The sequence below is a fragment of the Exophiala viscosa genome (genome assembly GCF_022695815.1).
Source record: "Exophiala viscosa unplaced genomic scaffold EDD37scaffold_14, whole genome shotgun sequence".
Lineage (NCBI taxonomy): Eukaryota > Fungi > Ascomycota > Eurotiomycetes > Chaetothyriales > Herpotrichiellaceae > Exophiala > Exophiala viscosa.
Genome location: NW_026944366.1, coordinates 69741 through 83603, shown reverse-complemented (window position 1 = coordinate 83603; position 13863 = coordinate 69741). Strand labels below are relative to the sequence as shown.

Below are 13863 nucleotides of genomic sequence, written 5' to 3'. Positions count from 1 at the left end.
TCTGTCTATTTCTAACCTCGAGGCAGTATTGCAGGTTGTCACGAGGCAGCTTTCTTGATTAAACTGACTGACTCATCAGGGTCCTCTAGCATGTGCCAATGCCCGACGCTCCGGAATGTGACTTGTTGTGCATGGCTTCCAATGTCCTTGACGGTGCTTTCGCCAGCCGCCACCGTGCTCACCTTGTCCTCAACGCCACTGGCCACCCAAGTTCTGGCTTTGATTGATTCCCAAGTCGGTAGCGAGCCATTGATCAAGGACTCAATCGCCAGAGCATAACCCTCGGGGTCCTGCCTTGTCAGCATCTCTCTGGCTAGCGCGACCTGGGCCTTTCTCTTGGTGAAGGATTCGGCCGCGAACGCGTTGCTGACAATTGTGTCGGCAACGGCGACCATCCCACTCTTTCGAACAAGCTCAGCACGTGCTGTGAGGCCTTTTTGTCCGGCTTCCGGTGGGGGTGCTCGCACAGGGCCGAACAGGACTAAGTCTTTGATAACGTCTGGTCTTTGACTTGCAAGATGCAGTGCGACTAGGCCACCTAATGAATGACCAACAGCGACAACGTCTTTTAGGTTGAGGTGTTGAATTATGGCTAATGCCGTGTCAATGAATGATTCCCAGGACGCATGTTGAGAAGCTGACCTTCACAGTCTTTCACATACGAACTGATGCTCGTTGATGCGGGTGTGCTACTGCGACCGTGACCAGCCCAGTCGAAGCGCACAAGATCATAGTCTTGTAAATCCGAGACGAGGATCTGATAAGCGTTCGTAGTGCCTCCCAGACCGTGGATGAATAGGATCGACCGTCCCTCAGGGTTTCCTTCTCTTTCGAAGTAGAGTTTACTACCCGCCGACTCAACGTGGCCGGAAGAAGTGATCTTTGAAGCCATTTGCCTGATCTTTCGGTGTTGAAGCGAAGTTCTAGATGTGGACTGTAGAGTCGCAAGAGTTTCAATGCTACTTATTCTGGGAAAAACAATGCTCATGCATGAACTACGTCAAAAGACCCAGACAGTGCCTGGGAATCCTGGGGAGCGGCACGATGCCGTTCAGGCTCTTAGGTTAGTGTCACTAGGCTTGGGGAAACGTGGGCAACGGAGGGTCTGGAACCCGCTTATCACCGCCAATATCCGGGGCGTAACCTGTAAGGCTGCAATCCCATGTGACAGTCAATCAGGGTACAGCACAATAAAATCCTTCTCTCTAAGGTACACAGCTTTACTGGTCTAAGCCGCGTCCTGTACTGTACTGACGTTCTTATACTTATAGTACTTCCATTCTGCTGAAAAGAGCCCGAAAGACCCGGAGAGATTGTATCCTCCTTCGATGGGTATCTTACGTGAAGGGCATTCTATGGAGATTCGCCTCAGTCAAAGTTTTCAAACAGTGCGGCCACGTAAACGCTGTACTCTTGCACAGTTACAGCAGCTACGTCCACAGCAGATACCCCCTCAATGCGGACTTCTGGAGCACGCAGAATCTTCCTCGTTGATATTGATGCTTCCGACCCTGACGCATTCTTCTGAACCTTGGGAAGAAGAACTGGACTGCCAGATATCCTCACAGTCGCTGCCTGACCTTCCACCACCTCGAAGACGGCTGACAGTGGAAACGTGGATCCCTCTGGTAAGCTGGAGAACTGCTCAAGCTGGGGTATATTTGAGGCTGTTGTGGGCTTTGCAAAGAGTACCCCAGACCGATCCCACACGTCCCGGCCTACAAGTCGTCCTTCGATGGACGTCCAACCAAGCAAGGTGATGTCGCAGCCCAGATTGACTTTCCGAAGGGATTCGAAGGTCTTGAAAGCTCCCTCAAAAGAGTCTGGCGACAGTCCTTCGTCCAGTGGAAAGGCTATGGCAATTGCTGAAAGCTCGCTGTCTTGGCCAGGCTGCACAATGTAAATGTTCCCTGCGTTGTCTTGCTGGCAGTCATTAGCTAGTATGAAGTCCCACTGAAGCCCCTACTCACAGAGAATGGCAGTCTGTGTGCTTCTGCAAACTGTCGCACGGCTGATCTAAAATCTCTGTTGAGGTGACCGGTCTCATTCTCGTCCGGCGTTTTAGTGTAAGTCTTTAACAAGCCTCGCAATACGTGATCACTGTCCACCGCCATATTGATCTGTCTCCGAACTCGATGGACGATGCTGTCCTTCCATGACTGGCATTATGAAGAGCCCTCAGAGACTTTCTGCAACATCCATGGGTATGCCGCATTCCGCGTGCCGATATTCGGTCCCAAGATGGAAAGACCGAACTCCCTTCAAAGCGGGGAAGCATGTTCACGGAGAGATGCCGGCCGGGATGGTTGGAGCTGTCTTGCACTGGTTAAGTTACTGTAGTCATGCTGATCACTCGCCCCTCGGTCCAGCAACCAGTTCCATGCATGACAGTTCTGGGGCCCCGGCGCCTGGCTTCCCCATCTTCAGGATCTTGGATGATCCGGCTGTCTCTCCAGTTCAGGTTGTCTTCCCCACTCTCCTGAGATTAGGTCTTCTTTTTTCATTGCATACTGAGCAGTAGCATCAACATCGATGTAGGTCCCCAATCTACATAGTTCGAATCTGTCATGTTCAGCTGCACGAAGCATCGTGTCGATGGACGTATCTTGACCTATGGCGGCCTCTGATCACAGCGGGGAACAGTGCGCCCGAACCCCGGCATCTTCGCGGGCAGTGAAGCAGAAAAGGATACAGCAACGCAGGTACGGTTTTGCTTGCTCGACTTGCAGAAGGAAAAAGGCACGATGTGACGGTAAATATCCCGCCTGTCAGAAATGCTGCGACTCCGGGGAAGCGTGTACGTATGACAAGTAAGACAGCGTTCCGCCCTTGCTCGAGCACTTGTGTGCTGATGGCAGGACAGGAGACCTTCTGTAGCCTATGCTGTGTCACTTCAGAATCAACTCCAGGCCTACAAAGATCGTTTCGCACGTTTACGCCAGGTATCGGACAAAGAACGAACAACACTCCTTGGGGAATTGCTCACTGCTGAAGGCGAATTCAAAAACACCATCTCAATAGCACAGTCGCACCACGACCGGAATGGAGCCAATCGTCAACAAAGCCGCAGTGACTCGGAGTTTGAAGATGCCTCGGATGGGGAACAGCATGAAGCCCCCGATGAAGCATCGCTGGACCCAGACGGTCGGCTTGTCTTCTACGGAAAGACAAGTCTGTATCATCTTGGTCCCCAGGAGGATGCCAGATACGATCCTCAGACTGAAAACATACCGGATGAGAACGGTTTCGTGATACCCGAACCGCCAGCCCACAGTAGCTCCGCGAGCCATGAGACCCCAGGATACTTTGCTCACGATGCGAACGATAGCTTACCTCAATTCATATCTGAAATCGATGCGAGCCTCCTGAATCATCTTCTGGAAACCTACTGGTGTTACCCGCAGCACCTGCATTGCGTCCTCTGCAAGAGTCTCTTCATGCGTGAGTGATATGCAGCAGATTTCATGGCAGAAGCTGATTTCCTTAAGGTGACCTTTTTATCTCAGGCCCATACGTATCACCATTTCTATTGAGTGCTGTACTCACTCAAGCCGCCCGGTATTCGACAAGACCAGACGCGGGTGAAGTGGGAGAGCGCTTCGCCAAGAAGGCACTGGAACTGCTCGTCGAAGACATTGACCGAGGGAGCTCCATCCCAACTATACAAGGCCTGCTCATATTCTCCTCTCGCGAGTGTGCTTGCGGGAGGACATCTCAAGGGTGGCTTTACAGCGGGATGGCGTTCAGAATGATGCGTGATCTCGGCTTGCATGTGCCAATCAGAAGGTTGGGTTCCCTTTCACGGCAATTCTCTCGCGAGGATCTCGCTCTTCGACAACAAGTCTTTTGGAGCTGCTACACCTGGGACAAGACGATGTCGCTTGCATTGGGGCGTGCCCCGATTATCCATGATCACATTGAGCTTCCGACACCAGAGACGTTTCTCGATGGTCCTGAGGCGGACGACGAAATATGGATTCCTGTCACAGGGGATGCTTCAATATCACAGGGGTTTCTGCAGCACAGGACCATGTCGATCACCAGGTTCGCCGCCTACTGCGAGCTGTGTACGATCATTGACAGTATCCTCGACCACTTGTACTCCCGGCCGCATCGTTCACAGAACCACCTTGTCACATACCTTCAAACAACACTATCAAAGCTAGAAGACTGGTCGTCACGCTTGCCACAGGAACTCCTGATAAAGGAAGACATCAAGAGGATGAGATGCCCTCCTCTGCATATCCTTCTTTTGAATCTTCTCTATCACGCAACAACAATCCTGCTGTGTCGTCCTTACAGAAAGGTGTCCGACAAGGCCAAGGAACAATGCACCGCCGCCGCTGGAATGATCGACATGCTCTTCACCTTGCACGTTCGTAGATTCGGCTTTCGTTTCATCACATATCTTCAGAGTTACACCATGTTTGTGGCTTGCACAATCAACGTCTTGAATCTCAAGGAGAATCGGAACTCGACTGCAGAGACAGGATCCGAAGACGACCCGCAAATGTCCGTCGCCCAGGAGGCCAGTGGGAGGCTTGATTTTGGGTTAGAGGTCCTTCGGCAGGCCGGGAGCACGCCCTCAGCACTTCGATGTGCTGCCATAATCGCTAAATTGCTGGAGAAGAAGACTGGCAGTGGATTTCGACAGTATCCTCTCGAGCAACAGCCACCCTCATTCCATGAAAGAACAAGACGCACATCGAGCGTGCATAGCAGCCAGCTTGATGAATCGCCGACCCGTCCAAGACCATGTGTCAATGCCAGTACGCATCTGACGTCTGACATGACCTTGGTGAACCCAAGTGCAATGTATCATACTCTGTCAGATATGCGCAATCAAGGCAACCTACCTTCTGAGACAGTCGCCATGGACAATGCGAATTTTGGTCCCGGGCAAACATTCCCATACCAGACCGAAACCTTCCTAGACAGTGCCGCCCCACTTACAGGCTCGACAACCCTCCCTTACACCGGAAACTCAATGCAGAACAGCGTGGGGATCATTGAGACACCATTGCGATGGCTTCCTGACAATCTGTACGATGACGGCAGCTGGATGTTGATGGACGTGGACTTTGAAAACCTGCCTCTGGTGCCCATGCCGCCCTGAGTAGACCAGGAGATCAGAATGCTTGGGGACAATGATTCTATAGATGAAAGGATAGGTAAAATAGGCAACTCTGCAATTACAGTGATAATTGTGAAAACTCTGCGGTTCTGACGAGCTGCCACACTCTCGAGACCAGAAAAGGGGCGTAAGGCTGGCCCTTCACGTGACAGCATAATCGGCTGACCTCTGTACCGTGGTAACTTGGAAGGAACTGGTGTCAGGAATTGCACAGCTAGGCGTTGCGAGACTGCCGAGGAAGGAGTGCGGGTTGCTTTTACCTGTCGAAATTTGCATCTACGTTAGATCTCTGTACAGTCCCAATCCTATCCTTCCCTATTGGTCCTGGCCGTTCAGCGCCACAAGTTGCGTGACTATATCAAACAGACCACCATCATCAGCTGTGCCAGGAGAATCTATCCTTCTCCGCAACTCATCATCCAGCAAAGCCCGTAATCTGGACGCCAACACCCCGATCCTTGCCCACCCACGCAATTTCAACCACCCATCGACAAGGATCCCAGCACCCGAAGTCTCGACCTCAATCGGCCCGCCGAACAGCAACAACGCATAAGCGTTCAAGGGCGTCAAATCACGAACGAACGTTTTGCTGGTCTCCATTTTGGTAAAGTAGCTGACGAAAGTCGCCGCGCCAGAGAAGCCCTGGGCATCGAACAAGACGGAGCTAGGATGCACAAAGACCCTCCCATTCTCCTCGTTGAAGTACCTGATCGTTTTGGCCTCCGGGTCAAGCTCCTTCGCCCCGGACATCGAAGCAATGTACTTCTTGTCCGGCATTTGAATACGCGCGATCTGCGGATTCAATGCTCCTGCGATCAGCGCACGGAGAAGCATGACATTACTTCTCCGGCGATTGTTCTGGCCTGCAGCATCAGTAGAGCGAAGCAGACCCGTCTCAATAAGTGAGTCGAGGAGCTGGCGTCTCGTCGAGTCGATGTCCCGCAACGTCTGCTGAGACAAGAATCTCGAGGAGCACCAGTCCTGTATATCCCTGTAGCGCATACCCGACGAGACATCCTTCCAGGTCTCGAACGCGGTGCAATCGAGCAACAGATCTCCGTCGGCCGTGGGAAATGACGTGCGCGCCTCTTTCGCCTCGTCACGTTTATCTCGTGGCGATGCGAACGGGGATTTCGTCGTCAAGATCGCAGCGATCGTAAGACACGGGGCTAGACACTCGAATAGGACGCCATAAATGAGCAGCTTCGCGCAGCGCAGGTCCGCCGGGATCATGGCGAGATAAGTGCCCAGACCGGTCAGACGGTCGTTGTCCAGCGCACCCATGCGCCGAAGGGTCTTCAGGGCGGCGGAGACGGCGCGACTGTCCGGCGGCGATATAGTTCGCGCCAGGAACTCTTCGACATTCCTGTCTGAACCTGTCGCTTTGACTGACAAACAAAGCTGCTCGAGCGGGGTGCGGTGCATTTCTGGCGCCGAAGCAGCTGGCATACTGTTTGCCTCGACAGTGCGTGTGAATAGCTTGTAACATTCACCCGCTTGGACACGACCCGCTCGACCGCGGCGCTGTTTGCATGCCGCTTGCGACGCCCAGACTTCTTCGAGCCTCACTATGTTAGAGGTCGGGTCGTAATTCGTCTCCTTGACTTTACCCGTATCGATGACGGCAACAATGTCCTCGATCGTGATCGACGTTTCGGCCACGTTGGTGGCTACCACGACCTTCCGCTTTCCTGGCGGTGGGCGCTTGAAGACGATGCGCTGCTCGGCTGGTGTGAGTGATGCGTGTAAGGGTAAGCCGTGGATGTGTGGCGAGTCATTCAGTGATTTCAGACAGCGATCGATTTCCAGTGTGCCGGGCATGAAGATCAGGATGCCACCATCGTCGCTGCCCAGCTCGGAGTCGATGACTTGTACGAGACTGGCGATGAGTTGATAATTGATTCCCATGCCGAGATTTTGGATGGCCTTGCCGACATTCATGTCCATGTCCTCCGAGTCTTCGGATGCGCCGCGCTTACTTCCTCCAGTCAGACGGACAACATCGTCAAGATAATAGTCTTGGACAGGGTATGTTCTGCCCTCGATGTGCACCCTGCCCACGGCACTGCCACCGAAATAATTTGCGAATGTGTCGGCGTTCAATGTCGCGCTCATAAGGACGATCTTGAGATGAGGTAGTGAAGGTAGCGCATCTCGCAGAAGAGCTAGCAGGAAATCAGTATCGAGGGAGCGCTCGTGGACCTCGTCGACGAAGACGTGGCTGACATCTTGTAATGCGGACTTGACGTTCTCAGCGCCCTGCAAGCGACGTAGCAGGACACCGGTCGTTTGAAAGGTGATTTTCGTTGTGGTCGAGATCTTGGAGTCTCCTCGGATGATGTATCCCACTTCATGCCCTTCCACAGAGCATCTCTCTGCGTTGACACGGTCAGACAGGGACAGCGCGGCGACTCGCCTCGGCTGAGTGCAGATGATGTTGGTGGAAGAGCCCTTCAGCTCCTGAATGGCATTGTCAAGGACGAATTGGATGGCTTGTGTACTCTTTCCTGAACCGGTCTCGCCGGTGATCAGAGTTACTTGCCGCTGTTGAATTTCCGCCACGATGAGATCTTTCTTGGCCCATGCCGGCAGGTTCTGTCGTCCTTGGTTCATTCTCTTCTGCGGCTGAGTATCCTGTCTAGCTGTCCATGCGTCGAGAATGGCCTTGTTTGATCGGACATCCCTTGCAGCACCTCTTTCAGGCCTCTTGCTTCGGCGTGATGCCTGCGATTTGTCGGCTGAGGCTGTGGGCTGTTTCGCATTGAGCGACGGAGAGAGAATCTCAAGATCGCTCAATTTTCCGGGGTTTGCGATGATGCTCGGCATAGAATCCTCGAGCCATTGTATCAGACTGAAAATCATCTGGTCACCCAGTAGATTTTCCTGCGCATATTTGACGGCCTGTTTCGTGATACTCAGTCGTACATAGCTTGGTAGATCTGTTTTTCGAAGCAGAATGATAGGCGGTGAAGAGGTAGGATACCCATATGTCGGCCGCCGGAAATGGAATGTGACTGAGACAGATGATTCTGGACCAGACACAATTGAGCACTGACCTGGTCCGGCCGAAGAATACTTTTCAGCCAATATAGCTTCGAGAGCCGTCATCTCCTCCGACCAGATATCTGCGTCCGTCACGGTATCTTCAGAAACGTTATTGGCAAGAGGAACAAGCTGTGCTTGAAGCGCCTCAAGCGCCAGAGTCTCATCTCCATGATTGTCGCGGAGTGCTTGAACACATAGTTGAGTATGATAGCCACCCTCGGCCATTCTTTTCACCTTTGCATCAGTTGCAAGGTCATTCGTTACCAGCGATACACCAGCATGGTAGCCGGAAGGAAAGCTCCATTGAGGCAGCGAATCCTCAGGAACATGGATCAACAACCACTCCAAGACTTCTTCTCTGCTGCCGCAATACTCCAAAGCTTCTTCGATATGACTTTGCAGAAAGCCTGACTTTTTGAGATCTGATACGATAGATGCCCTCTCCGCAAGTACGATCTTCAAGGCATTCTGGTTCCACGATCCCTTGGTTCTAATGATTGTTTCGATACGTGTCCGTGTGTTCTGCCCCAATTCAATCCTCGGTGCACTATCCCATCCTTTCCGTGTTGTGTTGGTTGCACCTGGATTCACCAGGCTCAGTGTTTCGATTTTCGGTGGTTGCGAGGCTTGTTGTTGTTGTCTTTTCTCCATTGCTGCCTTGATCTCTCGCCTTTTGACCTCCGCCGCAAAAGGATCGGCATCATACTTCCAAGCTCGGCCCTCTTTGACATCTTCCTCTTTTAGGCGTTGAAAGTCGCCTTTCCAGAGGTCACGATAGGTTGGAGGCAATGCCATTGCGAGGTTCTTCATGCTGGAGATCCGGAACAAAGTGTACGCGGCTGCAAAGTGCCGCGCTTCGAGTGCTGTAGACTGATCTCCGAGTTGCGCATGTGAGGCAGGTAGTTGAAAAGGAGGAAGCTTGATGATCTCGCGAGATTTCGGATCCGTTCTTGATAGTACGACCCAGGACCGATGCAGCTTTTCGCCGTCGCCGTCACCGTCGCCGCTTCCTGCAACCTGCCGACCTTGATACTCGGGTTTGTTCCATTTCTGCCGCTGACAATGTTCTGACAAAAGGTTGACAGGCAGTTTTCCTGTCCATGATTGGCCTCCGATCACCTTGCGGGCGTCTGGTCGGGGTGGTCCCTCGGGAGGTTTCTGATCCTTCTTCTTTTTGTCGTCTTTGTTATTGGTAAACACAATATGATCACTGTCAGGCACTGGCGGTGCGGGAGTTGGCTTCTTGCCCTTGCCTGTGGCTGAAGGCTTCTTGGGCGCCATCTGGTCAGAACCTTGACCAGTCGATCCAGACTGCCGCGGAACGAGTTCAACAGGTGCAACAGCAACGATGTGGCGGAATAGTCTTTCTTACTCACCCTTCAGCCAAGTTGGCCGCGATTCGAGAGATTCATCATATCAATCAAGTGGTGCACGCTCTTGAGGATGCTTCAATCTCCGTGAAAGGATACGTCTAAAGAATTGTGCCCAAATGTACTCCGTGCCGTCATAAGCAGTGGGCGGAAAAGTGACGGCGAGATACTTTATTGGAAGAGAAAATCGCGGATGCGGCAAACCTGCCATAATCAAACGGCGAGGCTGAACAAATCAGCAAGGCTGTGGCTCAGCCTTGTTCAGCCCCTTTTTCGAGCAGGCTGATCGTTGATAAACGAATTAATTGGAGTACAGCTCAGTACAGGCCTTTCCAGGCACCGTTCTATTTGCATATCTCTCCAAGAGCATTATTTGCACAATCTCCCGCAGCACGATGTTGTTGCCTGAATGTCAAGTGACTTCTCTTCTCCCGTCCCTGACCATTAAACACTTTCACACTGCAGACTCCTCTCCCGTACTGGCCATTGTTCCCAAGCATTGTCGCCGTACCTGCAATGTTGCACCGTGAATAACGCCGATGCTCCGAAACGTATCGAAAGGAGGCAATGCACGCAGGTGCTCTGGATCTTCATGCAAGCGATGCCAACTAGCGCGTCATGACGTCGTGGTTTCTCGTGAGCAACTCTCAAGTGATGAGAGCAATTAATATGAAAATGGGGTGGTAGTCGTCCTGGAATGACGGCTCCATCCCGACATGTTGATGGAATGATTTCGTATCGAAGAGAATGCATTCCTCTTGACGTTTTGAGAGGTGATCATGTCCTTCGTGATAGGCTTTTGAATGTGTGTCATGACTGAACAGCTCTCGAGCGCGGAACTGTTCAAGTGGTGCGATATTGAAAAGGGTGATCATAATAGGGATTAAGTCCATTGACTGGTGGAGGTAAGGCTACCACAGCAGTTGGTTCTGGTAGCTGAAATCCTCGTCCTACTTCCGTTTCGACAAAAGCCGATGCTCTCTTGTAGCGCTTGTCGCAGTACTTGTTGAAGACGGCACTATGATGTTTGCGTGGTTCCTCGCAGCATTCGAGCAAGAGATTGACCAGACCCTTGAGCTGCGAATAGGTGTAACCAGAGTAATACACATGATGAGTGGTCTGCAATCGATTAGCGGTAGATCTAAAGGAGTGCTGCTGGAGACTTACCCAAGTGCCTTTACGGAGCATGATACGTGCGAGGCAATGTGAAGCAGCTGCTGTGAAGCTTGGCGGACTACCAATGAAACGCTCATCCATCAACGTAATTTCAAGGAAGTACTTCGCCAGAGTTCGGGTTTCCAGGTCATAGTCGTCTGCTTTGCTGATTCGGCGTAAAAAGCTCATGGGACCGGGCCATCCGAGTTCGAATTGCAGCATAGTCAACATGAAACGCTCAGCTTTGAGGATTTCGTCCACACTGTAGCCGCCGTCGACCATGTAGACAATCTCCTGGACCGAAGGACAGTTGATCTCTTCATATTTGGCAGCAATGAAAATGGCGGTCGCGCCCACGAGCTGCAGTTTGCCGAGAGACACAACCTTGCAGGACAAGAAGCGGTCGATGTAGTTGACCGTAAGGAAAAGGGTTTCTGGAAGAAGATTGAAGCGAAGGTGGACCTGCACGAGCCAATCCATGAGGACCGAACGCATCGACCACTGGATTTCGTGTTGGTTTTCCATGTAGTGAGCGTTGGGTAGCATCTTCATCTCGAGGTTCTTCATGTAGTCGAAGATCTCTTCACCATACTCGGCAACCATACTTGTGTCGTAAATCTCGTCCTCAACTTCTTCCTGAGAGCGGGTGTTTTCAACGAGTGCTTTAGCAGCGGCAAGCTCCTTACGCACACGTTGATTCACCTCTGGGAAGAGTGCAGCAGTAGCACCGCCGGTGGTGTTGTCTCCTCTAGATCGGAATGACCTGGCCGTCACGTAACCTTCCTCTTCGTAACTCTCCTCATCCTCTTCGTCCCAGTACTCTTCCTGTTCAACCTGTCGTTGAATGTAGGAAGTTTGTGGAATCAAAGCGGTAACGGTGTCGACAGGGTTGATAAGCTTCGCGACAGGAATTTGTTGGACGTCGTGCTTCTGAGTTGCAGAAGTGACGGGATTGGTGGAAAGTGGAAGAAGACTGGCAGAAACATTGTGTGGTTGGTACTGCAAAGTGAGCGGATGGCTAGCGGCATCTGAAATGGTAGTGACGGTTTCTCGAACATTGAATCCATGATTCAGTTCACTAGACAGCGTCGGCCCAAGGCTCACCTCATCAATGCCTGGCAGACTGATCTCGGACTGTGGCTCTTGAGCGTCTTTGACCGGGTCAGCCACAATCTCCGACGTTGGCGGGAGCAGACAAGGCTGAGATTCTGTGTCGAGTTTCGCTGGGTGGTCCGCATTGAGCTCTTTCACTTCAACGTTGTCGTTGTGCGACTCCACAGCTGTGATTTCGGTTTCTTGTACCGCATCTAGGCGACTGTCTTTGAAGATTGTAGTTTGTCGCTTGGTCAAGGTCTTCTTACTGTAAGGCGGTCCATTGTCTGACGTGCTAGTGACGGAGTTCTCAGTATTTGTAGCATTGCTTCCACCCGAGAACAACGTCTTCAAGCTAGACACGGACAGAGGTCGTTGCGCAGGTCTCAGCAAACTGGTCGACTTCTTCCCATACAGACCTTGGTCAGGCTTCAACGTAGGCTGCAGACTAGGCTTGGTTTGTAGAACCGAGTCATCTTTGCTGGGCTTGAGAGTTGTGATAGTGTTGCTGACATCGCCAAACACCTTTCGCTTCGCTCCAGCTGCCATTCCCTGCATTGGAGCACCACCTGTCAAGGCAGGACTCGACTTGTTTCGTTGATGTATGGTCTTTGTAACTTGGCCGACAGGAGGAAGGTTTTCGTCGTTGTTGACGCGTGAGCGTAAGGGTCGTTGCGGCTAATAGTAGGAAATACAACGTTAGAAACCATATGACAAGGGAGGGCGGATGGAGGAGTAACTCCTGGACAGAAGTAGGGCGCGTGTTGACCGGGAACAGCGGTGGCTGGAAGCTCGAAGAAATAGTACCTTGACGTCCATCATGACTCCTTACGACCCAAATAATAGTGTGTTTTGCTGGACCAGCTTGTTCTAAGCCAATGCTGGACAAGGCAGAGCGCCCCTATGTTGTTGAATACGCGACCGTCGAAGCGAGCATCGGTCGAAGAAGCTACAAGAGCTACTTGGGAAGGCGAGGTAGTTGAAGAAAGGAGATGAACTCCAGGACTGATGTATCGATGTTGAAGCTATGTCTGCTAGAAACAGCGCACGGTTGTGTACAAAAACATTGAATTGGAGAGTGCAGGTAAACAAGCCAAAGGTTCTTTCCGGCTTCACTAATTCATCTGATAGGCCTGGCTCCGCACCCTGGTTCCCCGAAGGATGAATTGGCACTAGGCTTCTTTCGGAGGGGGCAACAAACGCGGGTCGGTCGCCATGTCCAGAACATCAATCTTCACTCCAGGTCAATGCATCATTCGATTTCCTTGCTACAAATCCAATCTGCTTCATGAAACAAGGTATACGCATGCTTCTACCAGGTTTTTGTTGCCCTGCCACAAACGCTTCTATACAAAAGAACGAAACCTCTAGTATGACGTCGACGCGACACGTCCAGACACGCGGTCACATGACTTTTTGACATTTCGTGATCTCATGAGGCTCTCAATTGGCCTCATCTTCAATCACACACAAAATGGTTCAAGTGAATCCGACAAGTAGGCGATATACAGTGCTCATTGGGCTCTTGTCATTTGATACTACCTCCAGCTCCATGCGCAAGGAGAAATACCTTCCAGCCAGGGACGTCTGCAACAACGGCGGCAATCCTGAATCACCGGATATGTTGGACGCTTACTCACCTCCATTACCATGATCAAAACATCCAATGATATATACTTCGTCTAATCTTGGAGGGTATGAGGCCTGTATGACATGGCAACAGTTCTTCCCTCAGTCATCCATCAGGTTTCCGTCTTATCGGTCCCGTATCTGGTCGGAAGCAGATCCTGCCCACCACTTCAGATCTTCCGCAAGTCGGATAGATAATTGGCTGGTTTTTCTCGGCCATAAGGTCGCGTTTCATAGCTCTTCTTGTTTTTCATTCCCAGTGTAGTCGCTGGTCGTTCTCATATATGGCTCTACACCCCCATAACCATGAGGTATGGTCAACGTGCTTGGTTATTGGGGGAGAGTATCTCCGAGCACGGTTACGACGCCAGAAACTTTATTATATAATTTTGGCTCGGAAGGACTTGTCATTTGCACAAGTCCATAAGCTGTGCCTGG

The 13863-nt window shown here is 51.7% G+C and overlaps 5 protein-coding genes across 5 annotated transcripts; 1 reads left to right on the top strand and 4 right to left on the bottom strand.

Moving 5' to 3' along the window:
- Window positions 1-38: 38 nt before the first annotated feature.
- EDD37DRAFT_654070 (Alpha/Beta hydrolase protein) lies at window positions 39-892 on the bottom strand (the record flags this gene model as incomplete). The annotated part of the gene is made up of 2 exons (XM_062818648.1): window positions 39-592; window positions 643-892. The coding sequence occupies 2 exons, from the start codon at window positions 890-892 to the stop codon at window positions 39-41; spliced, it is 804 nt and encodes a 267-aa protein (XP_062665849.1).
- Window positions 893-1232: 340 nt separating this feature from the next.
- Window positions 1233-2265, bottom strand: EDD37DRAFT_641543 (uncharacterized protein). The gene is made up of 2 exons (XM_062817313.1): window positions 1971-2265; window positions 1233-1923 (listed from the first exon to the last, which is right to left on the bottom strand). The coding sequence occupies exons 1-2, from the start codon at window positions 2112-2114 to the stop codon at window positions 1369-1371; spliced, it is 699 nt and encodes a 232-aa protein (XP_062665848.1). The 5' UTR covers window positions 2115-2265; the 3' UTR covers window positions 1233-1368.
- A 259-nt stretch (window positions 2266-2524) lies between these two features.
- Window positions 2525-5379, top strand: EDD37DRAFT_697988 (fungal-specific transcription factor domain-containing protein). The gene is made up of 3 exons (XM_062820168.1): window positions 2525-2810; window positions 2864-3441; window positions 3489-5379. The coding sequence occupies exons 1-3, from the start codon at window positions 2614-2616 to the stop codon at window positions 5114-5116; spliced, it is 2403 nt and encodes an 800-aa protein (XP_062665847.1). The 5' UTR covers window positions 2525-2613; the 3' UTR covers window positions 5117-5379.
- On the bottom strand, window positions 5380-9705 carry EDD37DRAFT_641541 (DEAD/DEAH box helicase). Its single transcript, XM_062817312.1, has one exon. The coding sequence runs from the start codon at window positions 9458-9460 to the stop codon at window positions 5450-5452; it is 4011 nt and encodes a 1336-aa protein (XP_062665846.1). The 5' UTR covers window positions 9461-9705; the 3' UTR covers window positions 5380-5449.
- A 515-nt stretch (window positions 9706-10220) lies between these two features.
- EDD37DRAFT_181235 (G2/mitotic-specific cyclin 3/4) lies at window positions 10221-13040 on the bottom strand. Its single transcript, XM_062809965.1, has 3 exons — window positions 12604-13040; window positions 10717-12474; window positions 10221-10668 (listed from the first exon to the last, which is right to left on the bottom strand). The coding sequence occupies exons 1-3, from the start codon at window positions 12616-12618 to the stop codon at window positions 10393-10395; spliced, it is 2049 nt and encodes a 682-aa protein (XP_062665845.1). The 5' UTR covers window positions 12619-13040; the 3' UTR covers window positions 10221-10392.
- Between the last annotated feature and the right edge of the window lie 823 nt (window positions 13041-13863).